The sequence below is a fragment of the Anolis sagrei genome, chromosome 2, assembly GCF_037176765.1.
Source record: "Anolis sagrei isolate rAnoSag1 chromosome 2, rAnoSag1.mat, whole genome shotgun sequence".
Taxonomy (NCBI): domain Eukaryota; kingdom Metazoa; phylum Chordata; class Lepidosauria; order Squamata; family Dactyloidae; genus Anolis; species Anolis sagrei.
In genome coordinates, this window is record NC_090022.1 from 38,270,204 (window position 1) to 38,296,849 (window position 26,646).

The 26,646-nt window shown below is 40.1% G+C and overlaps 1 protein-coding gene across 5 annotated transcripts in view; it reads left to right on the forward strand.

Annotated features, from left to right (window-relative positions):
• Nucleotides 1-10,902: 10,902 nt before the first annotated feature.
• Nucleotides 10,903-26,646, forward strand: part of MITF (melanocyte inducing transcription factor) — a 184,769-nt gene continuing 169,025 nt past the window's right edge. For 2 of the 5 annotated variants that reach the window (XM_060766373.2, XM_060766376.2), the window contains exon 1: nucleotides 10,905-11,201. In XM_060766373.2, coding sequence (XP_060622356.1) covers nucleotides 11,098-11,201 — 104 coding nt within the window. In that variant the 5' untranslated portion in view covers nucleotides 10,905-11,097. Of the gene's footprint in view, nucleotides 11,202-26,646 lie in introns of all 5 variants that reach the window. The other 3 variants (XM_060766380.2, XM_060766375.2, XM_060766374.2) reach the window with 3 other exon arrangements.

The following is a 26,646-nucleotide window of genomic DNA, read 5'->3' on the forward strand; positions in this document are numbered from 1 at the left end:
ATAGATATTGTTTCAAATTGAAATTATTTGCACATTTTAGTATACAATGTAACAAAATTTGAAAACTTTTCTGTTCTTGGTTTGAAAGTGTTATTCCCATTTAATTGTGCCGTACAGTAGTTGCTATACTCCAGAAACTTTGTTTCTGTGACTGCCACTGACTATGTTGAATTGATTGAGACTCAACGATATATTCATTGAAAAACTATAGCAAAATATACTCCAGGATGTTTTTGAAGTTTAATAAACTTTTCCCATGTTTTAATGATTTAGGAAATGACAATTTCTAACCCAGGAACAAAAATAGTGTTACATAGTGTTATCAACTGGGCTTGGTCCTGTTAAACCTCTTTTTGTTTTGTACAGAAAAGAAAGATACCTTCGCCAGATTGCATATTATGATGCAATGACTCAGCTCTGCTGCCTCCCATCTCTGTGTAATAATATTTCAAGTAATGGGGATGGTTGAGCATTTAACAGCTTGCAATCCAAAAATGCTTGTGGACACATTACAAGGTGGTTTGACATAACCGCTTCAATGAGTGTGTCAGCAAATGATATTCCGGGAGCTCTCACAATATGTTTGTAAGACTTGCTAATGAAACCCACACTCCATCACCTCTGAACAATTAGCTCAAACCACAACACCAGGAGAACAGATTGTGTAAAGCAAAACAGCAATGCTTGTTTCTAATGCTCTCTTTCTCTCTGTTCTTATATATTCCAATTTAGAAAATGATTGAAGTGGTTGTTAATTATAATAAATCGTTCAAATATTTTTAAACTGAGTCAGAAATAAGGCTGTTTTCCAAAAAAAAAGGAGGACAAAGATATAGTAATAATAACAACAAAAGAAACAGAAGTTGGAAAATCTGGAGGAACACATTGGGCGGCCAACAGTTTTTACAGAAGGGGAGTGTCTCCCCTCCCCACCCACACTTCCTCCTAACTTAAGACAGAACGAGAAAAGTGCGAAAAGCACAAGGATTCGTGACTCAGCACTTCTGCTCTCTCTCGGTTTCTGCACTTAACGTGGGAAGTGGGACTTGCTATTTACATGTTAAAAAGCCCCACTTCCCATGTGATCGTAGGGAGGGGGGAGAGGAAGAGCATGAGCATGAGCGAGTCATGCTGTTTTGCTTCCCACTTCTATGTTAGAAATGTGAATGTATCACATGGGATAGAGGTTTTTTTAAAAAAATCCATATCTTCTTCCCATGTTAAACAGTATTCCCCAATGTGTGAGAGAGGCTTGCACTCAAGTGACTGGGCTGATGTAAGGTTTTTGGGCTATATGGCCATGTTCCAGGAGCATTCTCTCCTGACGTTTCACCTGCATCTATGGCAGGCATCCTCAGAGGTTGTGAGGTCTCACAACCTCTGAGAACACCTGCCATAGACCCAGTGATTTCAACCAGGAAAACCTTAGACAATACACTCAAGTCACTGATTGTAGCCAAGTGTCAGAGCTTAGAACTGAGTTGGATTATCCTTTCCTTGCTTCGCTAACCAATGTAGTCCCCAAATCCCGAAGGCCTCCAAATACTACAAACTTCCACTGCTATCTTCAGGTGCATCTATATTAGAATCAATGCAATTTGACACCACTTGAACTGCCATAGTTCCATGCTATAGAATCATGGGAGTTGCAGTTTGAAGTACCAGCACTCATCTGGCCAAGGTCATTGCAGGCAATGGCTGATGGACAGGACCCACATTGCACCCAGAGATCACTACAGCTGTCATAATTACATAGCCTTGAAGCCTGACAGTTAAAGTGGTGTGGAACTGTAATCATTCTACAGTGTAGATGTACTTTTCACAAGATTAGCAGTTCAGGGAGGGAAATTTAATATTCTTAGCTAAAGAGCTCTAGGACTTCACCAAAATGCCAACCCCGGGTTTATATGGGATGTAGCTAAAGTGAAATATTGCTCTGTACAGTATTTAGATAACAAATAATAATAATAATAATAATAATAATAATAATAATAATAATATAATAATTTTACTGACACAAAAACACAGTATGCCACAGCAAATGAGATATATATGCTGGATTTCGTATCACAAAATCACAAGTCGAATACTTCCCAAGCGTCTAGGACTGTGAGATGTATTTTCGAATGATATTTGCAGATCCAGGTAAGGTGGCCTTTTGCAGTTGACAGATTGTGATTTTGTCAATGTTTATTGTTTCCAAATGCCGGCTGAGATCTTTTCGCACGGCGCCCAGGGTGCCGATGACCACTGGGACCACCTTTACTGGTTTATGCCAGAGCCCTTGTAGTTTGATTTTGAGGTCTTGATAACGGCTGAGTTTTTCCTATTGTTATTCCTCAATGCGACTGTCACCCGGTATGGTGACATCAATAATCCAACCTTTTTTCTTTTCCACAATTGTGATGTCTGGTGTATTGTGTTCCAAAACTTTGTCAGTCTGGATTTGAAAAACCCAAAGTATATTTGCATGTTCATTTTCTACTACCTTTGCAGGTTTATGATCCCACCAATTTTTTACTGCTGGCAGGTGGTACTTGTGACATAAGTTCCAGTGAATCATTTGGTCCACAGAGTTGTGCCTTTGTTTGTAGTCTGTCTGTGCGATTTTCTTGCAGCAACCAAGGATATGATCCATGGTTTCATCAGCTTCCTTGCACAGTCTGCATTTTGGGTCATCCGCTGATTTTTCAATCCTGGCCTTAATGGCCTTTGTTCTAATGGCTTGCTCCTGGGCTGCAAGAATCGGGCCTTCTGTCTCCTTCTTCAGGGTTCCATTCGTGAGCCATAACCAGGTCTTCTCCTTATTAATTTTTCCTTCAATTTTGTCAAGGAACTCCCATGCAATGCTTTGTTGTGCCTGCTGTCAGCTCTGGTTTGTAGTACAGTTTTCTTGTACTGGTTCTTTTTCTGCTGTTTTTTGAGAATTTTCTGATGATGATGATGATGATGATGATGATTATTATTATTATATCCCAGAATGGCAAGGCAGAAAATTCCCACAATATCTGCTTTGAACTAGGTTATCTGAGTCCATACTCAGATAATGTGGGATTTTCTGCCTTGGTATTCTGGGATATAGGGCTGTGTGGAAGGGCCCTTAGTTTGCTTTTTCTTTCTGAAGTCCACAGAGTCAAACAGATCCATCCTGTTTTAAGACAGATACATTCGGATTTGTCCATTGAGAACTATGCTGCCATTCTGTTTTGACTACTATAGTTTCATCCTATGAAATCTTGGGATTTGCAGTTTAGTGTGGGGCATTTAGACTTATCAGCCGGAGAGATTTAGTGCCTCATTAAACTACAATTCTACAAGATGGAATAATCACAATTCAAGCAGAATAATAGTGTTATAATTCTGTAGGATGGATAGGCAAACGACAAACAACATTAGCTAATCAAACCATGGCAGCTTTGGCTTAGCAGTGGTTCTCAACCTTTGGGTCCCCATATGTTTTGGCCTTCAACTCCCAGAAATCCTAACAGCTGGTAAACTGGCTGGGATTTCTGGGAGTTGTAGGCCAAAACACCTGGGGGTTCACAGGTTGAGAACTACTGGCTTAAGGAATTAGGAGAACCACTTTGGCTTGACACAAACTGAATAGCAGTTATGAACTTCAAAACTTCTGTCTTCCTCAACTCTTCTCAGAATATTTCTTCACATTGCTTTATAATCTCATTTCTCTACAAACTACAGAATGAGGTATAAAATTCCTGTTCCTGTATAATCTGCCAAGTTAGTCTGGCTATAGGACCACAACTTTCAAAAGCCCCTTGTAAATATCTCAGTTATGGGTGAGCAAATATCTCAAACAAGGATCAAAGCTCAACAGGAAAATGATAAAACCAAAAGTTGCAACTGTCATGGCATTGCTGTTGTTCATGAAATAAATACCATACCTTCCAAGTGACATTTTGGCCTTTGGACTGTTTCTTTCCATTTCCTTTTAATTAATTCCTTTATTCTTGAAAAGTTTCCTCTTTTTTCAATTAAATGTGACTCTGCTGGATGCTTGGGAAACTTTCCACTTGTGTAAATGGAAAATAGAAAGTGGATCTTAGTTCTCTGAGACCCATTTCATTCTTTATGAATTCTTATATATGATGGCTGATGGTTCTGAAATTTCCCCTGCTAAATTTGTCAGTATTAATGTGTCATAAAACATCTTTATATCCAGCTTCCTTGAAAATATTTATATTCCCAAAATATTCCTTGGCATATTCTTCTCTAACCATACTCTTCCTGCTTGGAACATTCCAATGTGTAGCTGAAATTCACAACAGCTTTTAGCTGAGAGTTTAAATTAGTTTTTGTTAATTGTATGTCGGGACTTTCAGTATGCATAGCATTTCTTGATTTAAATCAATGACATTTTAACTTCAAAAAATTGAATATCATTGAATCAAAACATTAACATTACAATTTTGATCAATGTTGATCAATTAAATTTATGATGTACATGTTACACATATTAATACATATCTATTGAAAACCTTATTTATTTATTCAGTTAAAGTATTTATACCCTGCTCTTCAGCCATAATGGCTTTCAAAGTGGCTTGGAAATTGCTAATTTGATAATTCCCTGCCCCCAGGCTTGCAATCTAAATAAAATAGGACACACAAGGAAAAGGGGATGCTAGTCTGGAAGGGAATGAAGTCATGATACTGATTCTTCTTCTCTCCTTCTAAGGCCAGGACAGTGGCAGTCGGGATAGGGGGGAGGGCCTTTCATCTGCTTCTGGACTCAGGCATCATGGAGCTGTGTCTACATCGTTCTCTCTCTCTTTCACTCTTAGGAAAGGGCGGTGGCAATTGGAATGGAGGAAGAACTTTCATCTGCTTCTTGGCCTAGGCATGATGGAGCTGTGCTCATCTCTTCTTCTCTCCCTCCACAGCAAGGGCAGTGGCTGTTGAGATGTATAGAGACAGTCTTTCATCAGTTTATATTTATATTCGATAGAGTGTACACAGTGGTTAGAGGTCTTGATTTAAGGAGCAAGCATGACAGTGGTTTGGAGAAGGAAACTGAGATTTGTTGGGGGTACTCCTGTTTTAAGATAGAAAAGTCACTCAAGGTGGTCATCTAACTTAGTTACATCTTGGAAGATAATGAAAGGACTCAAGGGAAGAAACAGAAGCAAGGAACACCCCTAAGAGTTTAGATCAGAGGGTCAGGATAGATAGACCAAGGACCTCATCAAACAGTCTTTATGGCATGTTGTTTCTTGTACTTAATTACTTAAAAACAGAAAAAACTTTCTCCAATTTGAACTGGGATTCAGTAGTTCTTCACCAGAGAGAGACAGAGGGTGCATCTACACTGTAGAATCAATGGGTTATTTGTGGTTACTGTGCTGTATCGCCTAACAAGCTGCCAACTTTTGTCTGTGGCTTCAAGAGGCAGATACTCACTAAATATGATTACACAATGGCTAAAACTAGCTCCTTGTTTTGGGAGGGTGCTTTTCACTTTGTCGCAAAAAATAAATTTAAACTAAATCTTAATCCACCTAAAATGAATTCTGATTGTCCAATAATTATGACAGGCAACTGTATCAAGATCTGCACTGATTCTCAGAAGCACAGCTTGCATTGATTCTCAGCATCTGAAGGACCAAATTTTACTATAATGTATCTTGATTACTTTGGTCTTCTGTTGCTGGACCTATGATTTTCCAGAACTGCCATGGTTCAGTGCTATGCAATCATGGGATGTGAAGTTTCACAAGGTCTTTAGCCTGATCTGCCAAAGAGTGCTGGTGTCTCACAAAACTGCAAATTCCATGACTCTATAATAGGCATGGACAAACTAAAGCCGACGAGCAAGACAGGGCCCTCTGGGCCCTTTTGTCCAGCCCTCAACATTTCCTCCGTCCTCTGGGCATAAGGATGCGGTGGTGTGCCACATTCTTATGCCAAAAGAACGAGGGAGAGAGGAAGGCATGCAGTGGTTGGGAGCCCTCTAGAGTCCCCTGCGGAGTGAGAAGGACAGAATATAAATGTTTCAAATAAATAAATATTTTTTCCTGAGCATGTCAAGTTAACACAGTAACCTCTGCTTTGTGTAAACATAGTTGATTCTCGCATAAGCTGAAGCTGATGACATGTCTTTCCACATCTAAAGAGTGCTGTGACCTTGGCAGTCGGTAAAGACATTTGGATTTTGAGGAAGTCAATGACAGCACCTCTGATGTTTTTTTTTTTGTCGTGTGAGGAGTGACTTGAGAAACTGCAAGTCGCTTCTGGTGTGAGAGAATTGGCCGTCTGCAAGGACATTGCCCAGGGTACGCCCAGATGTTTTGGTGTTTTATCATCCTTGTGGGAGGCTTCTCTTATGTCCCCACATGAGGAGCTGGAGCTATAGAGGAAGCTCATCCATGCTCTCCCCAGATTCGAACCTGCGACCTGTCAGTCTTCAGTCCTGCCGGCACAGGGGTTTAACCCACTGTGCCACTGGGGGCTCCTACCTCTGACAATGTGCAAAGCATAATATCTTGGATATGAAATTTCAAGTCTCCTTGCCCCCAAGGAAGTCACAAAGTGCTATCCTTTGAAGAGCTTGAATCTCATTGGTTTTTGAAAGAAACGATTTTTGAAATAGGGTCTGATCAAGACGTTTGGAGGCCCTAAACACTTAAAAAAACTCTGATGCACCTGATATATCTTTAATTAAAATATATCCAATAACAAACTGTGAAGTAAGATATTATTTTTCTTTTTGTAATAGAAATAAAGCAAACATTGATACATATATACATACTCATAAACATTGTTAAACAACAACTACATGACTGATACACACTTTCTCCTACAAACATACATCCCTGCTCTAATTACATATAAGACTAAAATGGAAACATACGTACATAAACTAGTTTTAAAAGAGAATTTCCTGCTTCCTTTTTGTCGGTTATTCTATAATGTAACATGTTTTCTTTCTCCTTCTATTCAACAAATTATTTACTTCTACTTGTTTTTGCATTAACAAATCAGTATCCCAACAGTTTCTGTCCCCACATTGTAAAGTATTATTTTATGAAATGAAAAAAAATGGCAGTAAGATGGACAAGTGTCCTTATTTTTGTATACTTCCACATCATTTATATTTGAAAAGATTTCACCTACGTTTTTCTAATAGCAAAGTCTTTTATGGTGGGAGCCCCATTCTGTGGAACCATTTGCAGCAATGAATGTTTTAAGACCAAGTGTTTTGTGGTATTTTATGTATTTTAAATTGATTTAAATAATTTAATGGTTTATTTTTAGACATTACTATGTTTAATTCTATTTTAATGTTTATAGTCTTTAGGTATATTGTATGGTTTTGAGCATCGTTTACCGCTTTGAGTCTCTTTAAGAGGAAAAAACAGTTGTATATAAATATATTGATTAATATAATAAGAAACATAATAATAACAAATATAATAATATTAACATTATAGATTTTAATACTTTTAATGGTTTGTTTTTAGATATCACTAGGTTTAATTCTATTTTAATGTTTATGGTCTGTTTAAGAGGAAAAACAGTGGGATATAAATCTAATAATAAATCTAAAAATAATAAACCTAGGATATCACTAGATTTAAGTCTATTTGAATGTTTATTGTCTCTAGGTATATTGTATTGTTTTGAGCACCGTTCATTGCTTTGAGTCTCTTTGGGCCCAGACTATTTGAAAAAACCACCCTGAGTCCTCCAGGGGAGAAAGGGCAGGTTATAAATAAAGTAATATTATTGTTATTTAAGAGGAAGAAACAGTGGTATATAAATCTAATAATAACTTTAATAATCAAAATAACAATATTATCACTGTTCATCACTTTGAACCTTTTTAAGAGGAAAAAACCCAGTGGTAAATAAATAAATAAATCTAATAATAATAATAATAATAATAATCTGCAAAGGCTCTGGCATAAACCAGTACAGGTGGTCCCAGTGGTCATCAGCACACTGAGTGCCGTGCCAAAAGATCTCAGCTGGCATTTGGAAACAATAAAGCATTGACAAAATCATGATCTGTCAACTACAAAAGGCCACCTTACCTGGATCTGTGTGCGTCATTCGAAAATACATCACACAGGCCTAGATGCTTAGGAAGTGTTCGACTTGTGATTTTGTCATACGAAATCCAACATATAGATCTCGTTTGCTGTGACATATTGTGTTTTTGTGTCAATTGACTAATAATAATTTTAAAAATCTAATAATTAGGTCCAAGTGTCTGGGATTCTTGGACCTAATATGTATGTTATATACAAATAAATCTAATCATAATAAATATAATGTGCAATAAATATTTTCCGGACCCAATTCAAGGTGCAGGTTCTTACCTACAAAGCTCTGAACAGTTTGGGACCTGCCTACCTGCGTGACCGCATTTCTGTGTATGAACCCACACGATCTCTTCGATCATCTGGAGAGGCCCTACTCGTGCTCCCACCTGCATCACAAGTGCGATTGGTGGGGACGAGGGAAAGGGCCTTCTCGGTGGTGGTCCCTCGACTCTGGAACTCACTTCCTAAGGACATCAGGCATGCCCCAACTCTGGCAGTCTTTAGGAGGAGCTTGAAAACGTGGTTGTTCCAGTGTGCCTTCCCAGAATAATGAACCCTTAGCATTATGTCCTCTAAAAGCACTTTATCCTGTTTTAGGACTGCTTGTATGTTTCCACTAACGCCCCACCTCCTCTATCTTGTTCATGCCTAGCATTATTTTTTAACTTTAATTACATTTGGCCCAGCCATAGATTTTAAATGTGTTTTGTGTTATTGTTCAATGTTTATACTATTTGTGTATGAGATTTATTTTAATTGCTTTGTATTAGTATTTGTATTTTGCTTTGTATTATGGTTGTTATTGCTTGTATTGATGTATTGTGGGCTTGGCCTCATGTAAACCGCACCGAGTCCCTTGGGAGATGGTTGCGGGGTATAAATAAAGTTTTATTATTATTATTATTATTATTATTATTATTAATGCACATTATTTATTTATTTATACATACAATATATTATATTATTAGCATAGCACTTTATCCTTCAAAGCACTTTACATTTCTTTAGGTCTGCTCATATGCCCTTCCACAAACACCGGTGTCACTTTTTGTCCATGTCCCAGCATTATTTCCAATTTTAACTCTACATTTGGCCTTCCCACTGTTTTTAATTGTGTGTTGTCTTATGGATAATGTTGCGTATTTTACTGTCTATGTTTTTTTAATTGCTTGTATTGTTGTTATTATTGCTTATATTGTTGTGTTTGGGCTCGGCCTCATGTAAGCCGCACCGAGTCCCTTGGGGAGATGGTAGCGGGGTACAAATAAAGTGTTATTATTATTATAGCACAATATTAGTATTATATATTACTATATTGTACTATACCACTATACTGTAATATTATTAGTAATATTACATGCAATATCATCATCATCACCATCACTTTATTTCTTAATTAGTCGCTCTCCACCAAAGTGCTCCGAGCGACTTACAATTTAAAATAGCTTATACACAATATAAAACATTCAATATAAAAACATTCAACATAAAAACATTCAACATAGAAACATTCAACATAAAAACATTCATCATAAAAACATTCAGCAGTGACTATGGCAAAATTTGATCTGATTACTTAAATGCACAACCAAACAGCCAAGTCTTGAGCGCTTTTACAAAAGGTTGCAACTCCTACATTCCTCTAATATATGGAGGCAATGAGTTCCACAGAATTGGAGCATAGATCGAAAAAGCTCTACGCCTTGTAGCTTCCAAATGTGCCTCCCTAGGACCCGGCATGTAGAGGAGATTTTCCTGGGTGGATCGAGGTGATCACTGATGGGGAAAAGGAATGAGGCGGTCCCTAAGATATAAAGGTCCTTGGCCATTTTGAGCTCTAAATGTCAAGATCAGTATCTTGTAAGAGATCCGATGTTCTATTGGTAGCCAATGCAGTTGTTGCAGAATCCGTGTAATATGGGATCTTATAGATGATCCTGCTAGCAGCCTGGCTGCCGCATTTTTGACCATCCGAATTTTCTGGGTCATTGACTTCGGAAGGCCAGCAAATAAGGCATTGCCTCGTGGTGACTGTTGCGTGGATTACTGTTGCCAATGCTTCTACCGAAAGGTAGGATGCCAATTTCCTTGCCTGTCGAAGATGAAAAAAGGCCTGCTTACTTATGGCAGTGATCTGGGCCTCCATCGTCAACTATGAGTCCAACACAACCCCAGGGCTTTTAACAGTGGCGGACGGAACCAGAGCTTCCCCATCGAAATCAGGCAAAGACTGGGTTAATTCTGGTGGTTGGCTGGGCCAGAGAGTATCTCAGTTTTTGCAGGATTGACTTTTAGGGTGCTCGAAGCCAACTCATCACTGCTTCCAAACACAGCTTAAAGTTCTCAGGAATATAAAATATAAAATTATTATATTGTATTATTATTAGTATTTTATTGTATTACATTATAATATTATAATATTAGCTCCAGACACTTGGACCTAAGGTGCATGTGTGCTGCATTTTTATGTTAAATGTCAATATAATAAATATATAATAATATTGACATTAAACTTTTGCAAATTGATGTTTTGGCTGCCTCTATTTATTTATCTTGAGTACCATTTAGGCGGGAGAAAAGCTGACTGCAAACCCAATAAGTCAATAAATGCTGCCCTTTCTTTACTTATTGGAGATAGAGAGATAGAGATCTCGAGATATACCCTTGGCTTCTGCTGACATTGACAGGACGCACGCGGGTGCCTTTCTCTCCCTCTCCCGCCTCCTTCTGCTGGGCATCACGGCCGCGCGGCACCACGGGAGCTGTAGTCCCGCGGCCGGGGAGGCGCCATAGCGCGCGCCCTCGCCAGGACTACGCTTCCCAGGGAGCCCCGCGAGGGAGGTGTGTGTGGCGCGTGTCCCCGCTCGAGGGGCGGCCGGGCGAGGGAGCGCGCCGAAGAGCTGCTGGCAGCCAGCGGGCAAAGTCGGAGGAGGAAGGAAGGTTGGGGTGGCGCAGGCTTTTGGCCCCCGTCTCCTCCCGTCCTTTCCCCCGTTTGCATATTCTGCCCGGGGAGACGGAGCGGAGCGGGGGCGCCATGCAGGCGGAGTCGGGGATCGTGGCGGACTTCGAGGTGGGCGAGGACTTCCACGAGGAGCCCAAGACCTACTATGAGCTCAAGAGCCAGCCCCTCCCGCGCAGGTGAGCCAGGCCTCCCCAGGGAAACCCTCTGCTGGGCCTCCTCTCCCCCTTCGCACACTCTCTCTCTCGCTCTCTGCCTTCCTTGCCCTTCTCATCTCCTGCTCTGACCTCTCAGCCCGGCCTCCCCTTGCTGCACTCCTCCTGCTGCCTGACCCCATGCCACTGGAGCGAGCCTCCTCCCTTTGCTTTCCTGATGCCAGGTCAAGCGAAGGAGAGCTTCCTTCCCTCCCTCCCTCCTTCCCTTCCCTTCCCTCTCTCCTCCCTTCCCCTTCATTCTCACTTTCCTTTCCACCCCTTTCTCCTTCCCTTCATTCTCCCCTTCTTCCCTTCCTTCCCTCCTTTCCTCTCCTCTTCATTTTCTCCTTCCTGTCCTTCCCTCTCTCCTTCAATTCCTTCTCCCCTTCATCCTTCCCTTCCTTCCCTCTTTCCTCCCTTCCCTTCCTTTCCCATCATTCTCACTTTCCTTCTCTTCCCTTACTCCTTCCCTTCATTCTCCCCTTTGTCCCTTCTTTCCCTCCTTACCTTTCCTCTCTCCTTACTTCCCTTTGCCTTCCTTCCTTCTTTCCTTTCTTTCTTTCTCTTTCTTTCTCTTTTCTTCCCTTTCTCCTTCCCTTCATTCATCCCTTCCCTCCTTTCCTTCCCTCTCTCCTCCCTTCCCTTCCTTTTCCTCCATTCTTGCTTTCTTTTCCTTTCTCCTTCTCTTCATTTCCCCCTTTGTCCATTCCTTCCCTCTTTTCCTTTCCTCTCTTATTACTTCCCTTCCTTTTCATTCTCTTCTTTCTTTTCCCTTTCCTCTTCCCTTCAGTCTCCCCTTTGTCCCTTCCCTTCCTTCCTCACTTCCATCTCTCCATTCCTTTGCATTCCTTCTCAGTTTCTTTCTTTCTTTGCTTCCCTCCTTCTCTTCCTTCCCTGTCTTCTTTCCATTCTCCCTCTCCTTTCTTTCCTTTCATTCCCCCCTTCATTTTCTCCTTCCTGTCCTTCCCTCTCTCCTTCAATTCCTTCTCCTCTTCATCCTTCCCTTCCTTCCTTCTTTCCTCCCATCCCTTCCTTTCCCATCATTCTCGCTTTCCTTCTCTTCCCTTACTCCTTCCCTTCATTCTCCCCTTCGTCCCTTCCTTCCCTCCTTTCCTTTCCTCTTTCCTTACTTCTCTTTCACTTCTTTCTCTTCTTTCTTTCTTTCTTTCTTTCTCAGTTTCTTTCTTTCCTTCCCTTTCTCCTTCCCTTCATTTTCCCTTTCGTCCCTTCCTTCCCTCCTTTCCTCTCTCTTTACTTCCCTTTCCTTCATTCTCTTCTTCCATTCCTTCCTTACTTCCATCTCTCAATTCCTTTGCATTCCTTCTCACTTTCTTTCTTTCCCTCCTTCCCTTCCTTCCCTTTCTTCTTTCCATTCCCTCTCTCCTTCCTTTCCTTTTCTTTCTTCATTTCCTCTTTCCTGCCCTTCCCTCTCTCCTTCCCCTCATTCTCCCCTTCATCCTTCCTTCTCCACTTCCCTTCCCTCCCTTCCCTCTCCCCTTCTCTTCTTCCTTCCACCTCTCCTTTCTTTTGCATTCCCTCTCAATTCCTTTCTTCCCTTCCTTACCCCCTCTTTCCTTCCCTTCCTTCCTTCCTTCCTTCCTTCCTTCCTCCTGTTCCGTCTCTTCTTCCTTTTCTTTTCTTTTCTTTTCTTCCTTTCCCTTCATTCTCTCCTTCCTCTCCTTCCCCCTCTCCTTCCTTTCATCCTTTTCCGCCTCCCCTCCCTCCCCTTCCTATAATCTTCTCTTCATTTTCCCCTTCCCTCTTTTCTTCTCCTCTCTCCTTCATTCTCCTTTTATCCCTTCCTTCCCTTCCCTTCATTCTCTCCTTTCCTTCCTTCTTTCCCTTCCCTCTCTCCTTCCTTTCCTCCTTTTCCTTACCTTTATTCTGTCCTTCCTTCCCTCTCCCCTCCCCTCCCCTCCACTCTTCCCTTCCCTCCCTCACTTCCTTCCTCCCCTGCCCTCTCTCCTTCCTTTCCTTCCCTCTCTCCTCCCCTTCATTCATTCCCTTCCCTCTCTCCTTCCTTTCCTTTCATTTATTTCCCTTCATTCTCTCCTTCCTATCATTCCCTCCTTTCCTTTCCTCTCACCTTCCCTTCATTCTTCCCCTCATCCCTTCCCTCCACCACTCTTCCCTTCCCTCCTTCCTTCAAACTTTCCTTTCCCTTCTTTCTCAAATTCTTTCTTTCTTTCCTTCCTTCCTTCCTTCTCTCTCTCCCTCCTTCCCTTCCCTTGCCTGCTGTTAGGAATTGTGGAAATTGAAGTCCAAAACACCCGTAGGACCCAAGTTGTCCAATGCCTGCTCCAGAATGAATGCAGTTTGACACCACTTGAATTGTCATGGCTCATTGCTGTGGAGTCCTGGAGTTGTACTTTTACAAGAACTTTAGCTTTCTCTGCTAAGGGATGCTGGTTTCTCACTAGATCACACCTCCTATTGTTCCAGAGCATTGAGCCATGACAGATCAAGTGGTGTCAAAACTGCATCAGTTCTACAGTGTAGACACCCCCCCCCCCCGGCCTTCTTGGGGAACATAAAATGCCAGGGCCTTCTCTCAGGTCCCATCTAACTAAGGTGGAAACTTGTTCCCTTATATGTTTTGGAGGTGGTAAGAGTTTTCCCTGACTTCTCAGGACTTTGGTATACTTCCCCACCCCCCTCACCCTTCTGCAAGAGAGGTGTATGTAATATGTGTGGGTTGACACAGATGCTGTGCAGCGTGCCAAAGCTGAGGAGGAGGCGGTGCCCATTTGTTTTGAGGTGTGAGAAGCGTGCGTGGCAGAAACAAAAAAAACAAGAAGAAGAAAAAGGAGACTCAGCAGCTGTAGGTTTGGCTCTCCCACCGCACCAGCCTTCTTCTCCTTCGCTTTGACTTGTGTTAAAAATCCAAGTTGTCCCTTTGACAGCAGGTGGGTGGCATGAGTGGGAAGGCCAAGAGGAGCGGAGAGGGGGAATGTTGCAGAAGGAATGGCACTCAGTGCCTGCTGTTTACTTTTTGCGCTGTTGCTGAATCAGGCTGTTTGTAAAAAGTTCTTTAAAAAAAAAAAACACTGAAAGGAAGCATCTCTTTCTTTCTTTCTTTCTCTCTTTGCTACAGTCCAGGGCAATAAAGGCAGCCATTTAGCCAGTGGTTCCTGTCATAATAGCAGTTTTGTTTCGCGTGTGTGACTGTTTGGGCGAGAGAGGAGGAGCCAAGTCCTGCGGCTGGTATTATGTAAAGGGTATTGTTGGGCACTCTCACCAGAGGCATTATCTGGCCTTGACGGGGAGTTACAGTTACGGACTTCCACTCATAGTGAAATGGGTATCAAGCACAGTCCGGGTGGAAGGCTGAGCAGGGAGGAGGGAATCTACTATTCATCATTTTATTCCCTGTACGTGTTGGCCTGCCCCGTTCCTCTGCTTGAAATATTCTTAGGGTTTTCCATGGTGCTGGATTGTTAGAGTTCTCTCCAAGCAATATAAACAAACCAGTATTTATTTTATTTCATTATTTAATTTTATTGGGAGGCAGAAAGACAAGATTCTGGAATGTTTGAGATGAGGCCAGCTTGGGCCGGATTGTAGTAGGTGTGAAACGAAATAGTGCTCACGGTGTGTATTTAGATTGAGTGCTTTTGCTTCTCCCCTATCACTGTATGACAGAATGCAGAGAAGAAATAAGATGAAATGTTGTTAAATGACATAGAAGCATAGTGTCAGATGGAACCTCAAAGACTATCTAGTCCAGTGGTTCTCAACCTGTGGGTTCCCAGGTGTTTTGGCATACAACTCCCAGAAATCCTAGCCAGTTTACCTGCTGTTGGGAATTCTGGGAATTTAAGGCCAAAACATCCGGGGACCCACAGGTTGAGAACCATTGATGTAGTCCAACCTTTGCCAGTACAAGAATCCATTGCGCAGGCTTATTTGGTATCCTCCATGTGAAAAAACTTTTGCAGTTACACTTCCCAGTAAGGGAATTACATTTAGATGTGACTGGCAAATTGCTCTTTTTGTGTCGTTGGGTATTCAGGGTAAATACAAACTCAGCGGCTTTCTCTCTCTATATATATATTGCATGAACGTTGCTCCTCTTTTTTGATTACCACACCATGCATGAAGAAGGGCAGAATTGTGGGACTGTTCCTTAAGGTATCCAGAAATGGAGAAAGCTATAAGAGAGAAAGCATGCTATGCCATCCTCTTGTTCCAGCTAGAAGAGCAGCATTCCTGTCTTGAAATAGTGGTTGGTTACCTATTTAGATTTAATAGTATTCCCCTCCACCATCACTTTTGGCCCTGATTGGCTATGGTGGTCTAGTTTCTGTTTTGCCTTCTCAGCATTGTTGACTCTGACTCTTAGTGGCTTCTTGTAATGATTGCAACAAGCAGCATTAATGTGGTTTTAAAAAAGTAAAAGCTCAGATAGTGCAGTGGATAAACTCAGGTTCAAGTCTCTGCAGAGTCAGGAAGCCCACTGAATGACCTTGAACTAGTTTCACACACAAAACCTGATCTATCTTATAGGCGGTTTTGTTATGAAGTTAAAATAGATTGGTAGTCAGGAAAGATTTATGGCTCCATTGGAGGAAAGTTGTCCTTATTGTGCAACTTAAGGTTGACTCCAGTTTATGGCATCACTCATATGGTTTACTTGACCATATTTATACAGAAGAGGTTTGCTATTGCCTACGTCATAATCCAAGAGAGTGTGACCAGTCCAAGGTCATCCAATGAATTCAGACAACTGCATTGGGATTCACAAACCCAAACCGTTATATCACATTATCGCCACTATTGTAAGAAAGAAAGCATAGAATTTTAATGAATACATAATGGTTTAACTTTTGGGTGAAGAGTTTTTCATTTCATTTGGAGAATGAAATGTCCTTCTCATGCCAAATCAGTTTGGTGGTTTCATGTACATGGTTCTAAATGAGGATGGAGTCATCCAATATTAGTCTCAGATAAGTGGTGACCATATCAAGGTATCTAACCCTATATTGTTTATATATCTGTACTATTGATTTGGTTATCAATGAAGTTGTTTACTGATATTATTATTATTATTATTAATAATAATAATAATAATAATAATAATAATAACATTAACAACTTTAGTGGACTATCTTGAAACAATATCTTTTGTTTGGTCTCTTCTTTTATTGAGTCTGCGTCCTTCTTAGTTGACATTAACACTTCTGTATGCAGTTAAAGTATGCAAGAATTATTCTTTTTTGATAAAGTCATCTTGGTTCAATTGCAGTCCTGGTTGGCTAATTTGATATTAAATTGAATGAGGCTTTTGCTTAAATTTTCGGTCTTGGTGCCAGAAGGTGCACTGTAGAAATGATGAAGCTGAGAGTATTGTTCGTGTCTGCTTCAACATAGGTAATGGGTAGTAATGGGAATTTAAGCATGTCATTCTATTATTTTTGTTTCTGAGTCAAGCAGTAAAGCTATCTATTCAGAATCAGTCATCTAGTCAAACATTTCCATATGGATCACTGAAAATGAGTGGCATTATCACATATGTGCAGATCAAGGGAGAGCACTTTGCTGTGATAGCAGTGCCCCTGAAAGGATAATGAATAGAAGTCTTTTCCTGTGGTGAATTCTGAGCACATTTCATTATTTATTCTGAGTATTTATACCCTGCTTCTGAGACACAAAGACCCTCCAGACTGTCTTACAAATTGTTAATTGTACTGTTTCTGGAGCTCAGGCATATAATCTATATAAGACACAATAGTCAAGGAAAAGGTCATTAGGGATGAGATTAAGGCCAGCAGAAACTACCCAAGCTACTCTCCCCCAAAAGACCAGGGCCGAGGCAGTTGGGATGGATGGAGGGATCCCCATCTGCTACTAGGCCTAGCATGAAAAGGCTGGGGCAGTTGGGATGGAGGGAAAACAGACATTTCTTTCTAGACCTAGACATGACAGAACTGTGCCTATCTGTTCTTTTCTTTCTCGAAGACCAGGGCAGTGACATTTGGAATAGATGAGGGGTCTTTCATCTGCCTATGGGTCTAAACATGATAGAACTATACTTGCTCTTCTTCTTGCCGTCTAAGGCTAGTGTCCCAGTATCTTCCTCTTTCCTTCAGAGACCATGGCAGTGGCAGTTTGGAGGTATGGATAGCCTTTACTCTGCTTCTAGGCCTAAACATGATTAAACTGTACCTGCCTGTTTTTCTCTCTCTCAAAGTCCAGGGCAGTGGCAGTTGGGATGGAAGGAAGACCCTTCATCTGTTTCTGGGCCCAGGCATGATGGAGCTGTGTTGCCTGTTATTCATTCTAGTAGTTGTGTGAAGTGCTTGCTTAATAGCCACCATTACACGCACCAAAGCATCAAGTTAAGGAGCTGTTCAGTTTTATCTGGCTGACTTCAATTTCCTCTGCCTAAAAGTGGTGTAAGGAAGCCCTTGCCAACCTGGAAGTCTTCTGATGGATTGGACCACAATTCCCCTTATGACCTGCAAGTGTGAATGAGTGGAATTATTGTCCAACCCATCTGGAAGGCACCAGGTTGGGCTAGGCTTGTATCAGTGATATTTAAATTGAGTCTTTCCTATAGGAGTATGACTAGAACAAATCAGCATATCTATTTCTTCTCCGGGGTTTTTCCCAGCAGTGCCTTGAGATGATAAGGGGTTGAGCTTGCAATCTTCTTGATGCAAACATAGCAACCGTCTTTGTAAATGATGAGCCCCCAGTTTGCCACTCTTCTTTAAAATAAAGAAGCTTCCCCCCTTAATTTGTAGGAAAGCATTTTTTTCGGGTTCTAGGAACAACACTGTGATGGAAAATGCCCACTGTATAACCTTTTCTTCGTTTTCTTCCAGTGCATTCTTCCTGGCAGACATGCTAGATGAAATTGGGCCATAAATTAAAACCTGCAGATAGACCTGTCAGTTTATGCTCTGCTGTGTTTTTTTCCCATGGTTTCCTTCGCATGGTTTATGCCTAGAATATTCTATAACCTTCACATTCAGAGTATGTACTAAATAGGTTTGATAGAGAAGCAGCTCGAGTCTATATGTTGTTGCCATTGAAATCCTGAAAATGCTGGGTTAGTGTGATAAGAACCTAAGTTAGTAAGCTTATAAAACTGTTCTCTGCTTATATTGGTGGCCAAAAAGCGAAAGTTTCCTATAAAGTCCATAGCAGATATATTAATTCAACACCACATAGATGAGGTCATGAAAGTACTATGTACTTTATGGAAGTGATGCAGAACCTAGTAAAAATAATCATAGAATTGAACCATTTTAATTTGTTGTTAGCAATGTCTGCAGAAATTTGAAAGTAAACCAAGTTAGTGTAATTTCTTCTTTAGAAATAACATATCTTCTGAAAACACATTTGCACTCACAGACAAGATAGTTGGATTATATGTTGCTCCCCAAGACGAAGACCCGTTTGTGATACTTGTATCTCTTCTGTGAAGTGCTGTTCACTCTGTATAAAGATAGGAATACTAGAATCATTACGAATGCAATGTTGCCCTAATTTGTTGATTGTTAACTTGATTCACTTTATGAATGAACAACTCTTCAAAGTTTTACTTTAAGCAAAATAACCAAGTGACTCCAAATTACGGTTTTAAATTTGTTACTTAAAGTATTATATGTCAGACTTTTAAATATGTATATTTCTATACATTTTTCCACAATGTTATAAGTGTTTTACATCAAAATATGAAAATATAAATTAATAAAGCACTAGTGGTGGTGGGAGTTTCAGGAGAGACAAGAGAGGTATTTTGAATCATTATACTTTGGATTGTATTACCAGTAAAGGCCTCTAACTTGGATTACTTTAAAAGAGCTCATGAAGGATAAGACTCATGGTGGCCATATATTACCTCTATGATAAGAACAAACTATAGTCAGGACCTCTGCAAAAGAACTAAAAATACCTAAAGTTGTGTTCTTTCTAGGAATCTCTAGTTTTTCAGTAAAATTCTACATGCTTATATAATCATTATTATGTTGTGATCAATACGCATAATGCCTATTGTGTTGGGGGAGGGGAAAATAAAGTACAGTAGTTAGAGAACATGGAGTCATGAGGTATGCAATATAAAATTGTTATTTAGCTTTTCAAATATTCCTCAAATAGAGCAGTTTTATTCATTTACTAGCTTGGGTACCTGGCATTGCCCAGGTTATTTGAAAAGGTCATTTTTTTAATTGTACAAAATGCATAAGGTTGTGGGTGAACTACAACCCACGATTAATATCTGTTTTCTGTCAAAATAAAAATGAAATAAAGAAAAGAAAAAGAAAAGAGAACATTGGAAACAGTTACTATTCTGAGGTTTATGTGCAATTTGATTTTTTTAAATTTTTAGGAAGGCTCCCAGAAGAAGTTTGTTAATTTTGTAAGCAAATGTTAGCTCTGAAACATTTCAAATTGTTGCAGAATGCTAATGATCAAATAGGATGCAGTGGTCAGATTGAATTATTTTGATATTCTCAGTTGTATTTATGTATATTTGAACCACTTTAAAATAAAAATAATTATTTTTATTACTGTGATCCCCCCCCCCTCTTTTTGGTCTGGCTACTGTTCCAGTTGTGCAAGAAGTGGAAAATATTCTTTATTTAGAACAGGTCACATGCACTTTTATTGAGGAACAGCATTTCACTGCAATAAAATGTGTCTTAGTAAAGAAACAGAAGCAAAATTCAGTGTTTAAAAAAATCTTGTTAAAGGAGCAACTTTTAATAACAAAGGCTGAGTGGGTTGTATCCCATTCATATTGCTCCAGTGCTGGAATACTCTATATAAGACACAAAAATCAAAGAAAAGGGAATAGACATAATAGGGAATAAAGCAATTCTTTGTAATTTCTCATTCCTTCTAAAGCCACATCATGCATTGTTGGAGCAGGTCTCCCATCTTTCCAGAGCAGATTTGTGAGTGATGGGATAGATGTTGCATTAAGGAGAGGGGATGGTTGAAAGCCACTGTGGCATGTGGTTTGAACATTGGAAGACAGCTCTGGAAATCAAGAGTGGGTAACCTTGTGCAAGTGACACAATGTCAGCCCCCCAAAACCCTGTGATAGTTTGTCTTTGTTGCCATTGTGTGTCTACAAGTCATTTCCAACTTATGGCAACCCTGAAATGGGGTTTTCTGAGGTTGCCAAAACTTTTTACTGTGTAGGGAGTAAATTTCAGAGGATAGATGCTCTGGCATTGCAGTAATGGTCTTGCTCAAAATGCATCCATACAACTAAGAATAATAAGTAATTAATACAAGTGGAGTTGACATTTAAGGAGAGCTGAGAAGCCAGTGAGATGCCACCATGTTTGCATTTTCCAATTTTTCTCCCAACACAAATGCCTCTTTTTGGACTTTCCACTTAATGGCAGTAAAGTGAAATATCAGTGTTTATAAACTATTATTTATTTATTTATTCTTTACAGTATATACATCCCGCTATTCTCAACCCTGAAGGGGACTCAGAGCAGCCTTACGAAGGCAACAATTCGATGCCATATACCCAACAGACATAAAATAAACATATAAATTAAAACATGAATTTAAAATCATGTAAAGATTAAAACACATTATTAAAACCACGTCTGATGCTCACAGCAAATGGTTCTGGCAGTAGAATAGACTTGAAGCAATATGTGTTGAAGGCACTCAAACCTTCCCCATTCCCTCTCTAAGAGCATGAATGGCAGATGGTCTATCATAGGGACATTGCTTACTTGCTTTTGGGAAGGGATGTCAGGGGGCAAGTGGATGCATGAAAACCACAGTGTGTAAACTGGTTTTTAGATGAGCCTTGCAAGTACTACACGTGTGGGTTTTTTCTTTAATTTCTTTAATTGCAACTTTTTATTCTGAAATTTAGTGGTTGAAGATTTTTCTTGATAGCTTTTATAATAATAATAATAATAATAATAATAATAATAATAACAACAATGCTTTATTTATATCCTGTCCTATCTCCCCAAGGGGACTCTACGGTTTACAACAGATATCGGCAAACATTCAGTGCCGTGAGAAACTGAACAAAGAAAAAATAATAAACCCCCACCCAAATCCCAAAAACAAACCCATATCTACATCAAAAATAATGACACATTATCAAAAATTAAATGGTAAAAATAATAAATGTACAATTTCACAACTAAGACTTAGGGAAACAAAACAGGAATCTAAACAAAGCAAGATTTTTTTTTTTTTACATCCAGTGGCTAGAGTGACCCGCCATTTCTGATTCACGGTGACTATGTATGATATTCTATGCTTCCTCCTTCCAGTACGCTTGAAAGCATAGGGAAGTTTTTTATTGTTTTTAAAAATAGAGTAAGCAGGGAGCCATTCCAGAGAGAGTCCCAGAGGTGGGGGGGGGGGGATCACGGAGAAGGCCCCCTCTCCCGTTCTCACCAACTGTGCTTGAGACGGGGGTGGGACCGAGAGCAAGGGCTCCTCTGCTGATTGTAGTGCCTGAGCGGGTTTGTATGTGGAGATGTCCGGGCCCAAACCATTTAGGGTTTTAAAGGTAATTACCAGCACTTTGTATTTAGCATGGAAGCAGACCAGCAACCAGTGGAGCTGCTGCAACATGGGGGGGGGGGGGCTCTCTCCCTGTATGGCATCCCGGTTAATAATGTGTCTGGACCAGTTGGAGCTTCCGAACTATCTTCAAAGGCATCCCCATGTAGAGAGCAATGCAGTAATCCATGACTATGGCATGGACTACCATGGCTAGATCTGGCATTTCAAAGTATGGGCGTAGCTGACGCACAAGTTTTAATTGTGCAAAGTCACTCTTGACCACCGTCAACACCTGAGCCTCCAGAGTCAGCAATGAATTCAGGATTACTCCCAAGCTACGAACCTGCGTCTTCAGGGGAAGTGTAACCCCATCCAGCATAGGCTGTATCCCTATACCTTGATCTGCCTTCCGACTGACCAGGAGCAACTCTGTCTTGTCTGGATTTAATCTCAATTTGTTGGCTCTCATCCAGTCCATTACTGATGACAGGCACCGGTTTAGGACCAGGATGACATCCTTGGTTTTTGGTGGAAAGGTGTAGTAGAGTTAGGTGCCATCTGCTTAAATATGGCACCAAACTCCAAAACTCTGGATGACTCTTCCAGAGGTTTCATGTAGATGTTAAACAGTATGCCTTTATGCCTTTATGGATAGGATACTGGAATCCTTAGTGTTCTTAGCTACTCCCAATTTACACTCCACTATCAGCATAACAACACCATCAGGCACAAAAGAAAAGGCTCTTTAATGCCTCTTTCCTTCTCCTGCTGTTCTCCAGATATCTTGGACCACAAATGCTGTGCTGGCTGGGGACAATGTGAACGGTAGTCCCACATGTCTGGCTGGCATTAAATTGTGGAAGATTTCCCCAATAAGTGTCTTCATTCAGGGAAATTTAGGAAAGCAGTTTCATAAGGGCATTTCGCGTAGTACCTTTATTGTCATTTTGGTAGCTGATTTATCTTTATTTACCTATGTACATAGTGATTTATATAATGTAAGAGCTGTTGAAGTGAACTTCTCTGACTGAAAAGAGGGTTGATGGAGAGGTGGGAACATGTGTATAAAGCCACCAATAAACATGGCCATGGCACTGTACTTCAGTGGACTGGAATCCACGAATTGTCTAGAAAACCATGAAATGTGCCTAGAAATGTCTTTTTTTCAGTGTCAGAGGAGTTATGTATTTTTGCAGGAGTGCAACCATGGAGGAAAGTGTTTTTCTAAGCATAGATCTTTATGTGTGTGTGTATGTATATGTGTCTATCTATCTATCTTATAGAAGACAGGGGAAAACTTCACAAGTTCCCTTCCTTCAATGTCATGTGAATAGGACACTGATAAGAGTACTGTTTAGTTACTACAGTAACAATAACATAGTATTTTTGTCTGCTTCTTACTTTTATAGATTTGGAGTAGAAAAAAAATCAAGGGACAATTTGTGTTGGGGTTGGTTTTCTTTGAAAGGGGGAGATAGCTTGAAGGCTTTATGGTGTTGTGTAACATTTGATTATGGAACCGGTTATCTTCATATTAAATCTTCAAACACTGCTAACTCCACCCTAGGATATTTTGGACTTGATAGTTTCTCTCTCTCTCATGCTGTCTGTTGTGTCACTTGCGTGAGTAACTCTTGTCATGACTAAGCTGGCTATGATGAAAACTGCTGCATTACTTTAAACCCAGGATGACCAAAGTATGGTCTGGTTTGCAGTGACATTTTTTGGCCTCCAGGGAGCCCTGGGGTTATACTATTTTGTAAAATAATAATAATAATAATAATAATAATAATGAAAGATTGGCAAAAATTGCAAAAAAAATGATACTTGGGGGATATTTAAGAGGTCTCCAAAAGTCAGAACACAATTTTGTGAAGCTTTAAATCAAATTGTCTTCTAAGGGAGCAGTATGATCCCTGAACACAAAAGATTTTGGTGGTATATTTTGCCCTTTGGAAACAGGTGAGGCCCTTCAAGATCTCCTAGAAGGCTAATGTCCCACCTCTGCTTTAAACACAACCAAGTTTACCTGATTCCACCAGATTTGGCCCTTGTAAGTCATTGCATGGAAGACTGCCATGGAATATCAGGGATTTCCAGATAGATCTAAGAAAAAAAATCCTGTCTGAAACTAGTTTTGTGCCACATTTGACTCATGATGGACAAGATGAATCAATGGTCCAACTTGATATAGGGCAGTTTCCTAATTTCCTAACATTTTTAATGCATGTTTCTCTTGAACTTAACATATGTGTTGCAGGATCATGACTTTGATGTGTGGATGCTCACAAAGGAATAGTAAACACCTAATGGCACCATTTGTGGTTTGGTTCTTTTCAACATGGATAGATTTAATTATCATGTCCTTTTAAAAAAGAAGACAGCGTAATGCAAAGTGCAGAGTGCTAGGCTGTGATTAGAGAAAGAGATGCAACTTTTAGTCACCACTAAGCCACAAAAGGTATTAGGTAACCTTTGACAAATCACGATATCTCAGTCTAACTAACCTTATAGTGTTGTGGAAGAGGAAGAAGAGGCCCAGTAAGCTTACTGGAGGAAAGACAAGGTATCAGTGCAACCAGAAACCAACTTGGTTGCTTGTTACACATTTGTTCACAGCAGTTAGCTACACTGAACATGTTTTGAAAACTTGAGTAGCATGTTGATATTATCTGAAAATGTCACATTCTGGGGAAGAAGAACATCCATTATATGATAGGTTTAGAACTTCGAAAAATTACTTTTTTTTATGACACTTCTTACATTGGTCATGCTGGCTGGAGTCTGAGAGTTGTATTCTAAGGCATAGCTTTTCTAAGCAATGGTGCTGTTTTGCTGTTTGAATCCCCCTTATCCACTGGATGTGGACAAATAATATAAACAGGAAATAGTGCTATACCTTCCTGCATGGCCTGCATTTTGTAATAAAGTTTTTTTAAATTCTGTTTATTTTCTTTGCAATTGTGTAATTATCTGATTGGCTAACAGTGGCATGGTGTAGATTGAAGTGGCTTGCCACAAAACTCTGCAGAGTAGCATGAAATTCTATTAGGATTTGGACACCATTCCAGATGCTGGGAAATTGAGCTGTCCCCCTCTATTTTTATTGGACTGATGAGTCTTCAAAGTGCAGAATTACTGCTTGACTATGCAGCTGTTATATAATGAAAGCTAAATTTTGCCAGAGTGAGTAAGACCCCCCCCGCCTCCTCCCCACTTCACGCCCATTTTTTTTACAGACCATTTACAAGTTTATTCATAGCATCAGGACAGTTAACAGCTTTACATACAGTCTTTGAAATGTAGGAGCAGAGAGAATAAACTGGAAGAACATTATTATTCAGTAACATGTGCAGATATGCCATATCACCTTCGACAAGCTGTTGGGTATGAATGACATGCATCTCTAAAAACAGGAATGAAAATTCTACGAAGTCATGCTCAGGATTTAATGTATTTCATTTTATCACGCATCTAGAAATAAAGACAATAATTCTGGCTATAGCCCTGTCTGATGAATAGCCTTTTAAAGGTCGTTCTTTTAAAATGAATGAGATTTGAGTTCCACAATCCTTGGGTGTTGTTAGACTCAGCAAAGAGGTGTTTCTGTTTTGCTGCCTTTGAAATGAGACACGCTTCAGAGATAGAGACGGGTGTGTTGCTCTGTAATCAAACCACAGGGCTGGAAGGAGCTTTATAAGCCATTGAGTCCGATCCCCTCTCATTGCAAAAAACCCAGCTACAGCATCCCTAGCAAGTGGTTGTCCAGCTGCTCTTTTAAGTTATCCGTAGAAAGATAGCCCACCACATCTAAGAAGTGGAACCTTTCCCAAACTGATCTTAAATGGTGAGAGATTTCTTCTTACCTTCGATCAAAATCTACCTTCCCACAACATAAAAATATTACTTGGTCCTGCCCTCTGTTTTTCCAAGTAGATTCCTTGGCATGCTACCTTCTCTGGATATCATTAATCCTAAACATTTTCTCGAAACACTTATATCCCATCAGTGAGCCAAACATAATTAACAATGTAAATTTAAAATGAAGTTGTTCTTGGCAATAAAAACAATATATATTATATAGTTAGTTTATATAGTTGCTATATAATATATAGTATATATCGTTTATAGCAATAATATACCATAGTAGCCCTAATATTCTGTGAAAGCAGAGAAATGGGAAATGATTATAAATGATGAGCTTATCCATAGCAGTCTCATCTCCCCCCCCCCCCATCTCTTTATTATGAAAAGCAGTGTCTACCATATATTGATATTCTGTATTCTACCTATCAATTGTGGATGTCTGCAGACCTTGAAATACATTTGTATCTGCCATCAGCTTAGCCAGCATCATACTTTCCCACTGTCCCAGTTCCTCTCTCATCATCCATTTCTCCCCCTTGTCATGTGTTTATTTCTGCTGTTGTAAACTAAGTTCAAAGTTTAAAAGTAGTTTGACTCCGTTAACTCAGCAGTGAGGGGAGGAGAAGAGGGTTGGATATGTCCTTCTCTGTAGACTTAGGCAAAAGTGAATTGCTGCAGCCATTCCTAGCTTGTGAGCTCTTCCTCTTTGTATGTTTTGCCCTCTTGATCACACTCCAGAACAGCTTGGCCCATTTCTCATGTTGCTATTTTGGGCATGCATCATAAGCAATCCTGAGTGATTATGGAAGCTGTGGTCCATTCACATTTGGAGTGCCACACTTGCCCATCCCTGCTGTAGTTGCTTGAACTGTACAGAGCAAGAATTGGTAGTATTTTCCAAAGGATTGTTGCTGCAAGGGCTATTGCAAACATTGTGCCACCCTTTTCTTATTCTGCACAAGAGAGGTATGTATTACGAAAAAAAAGGTGTAGGAGTTCGCAATAGACTCAGTCATGTTACTAAATGTTCTAGAAGCCCAGTCATGCTGAATAATAT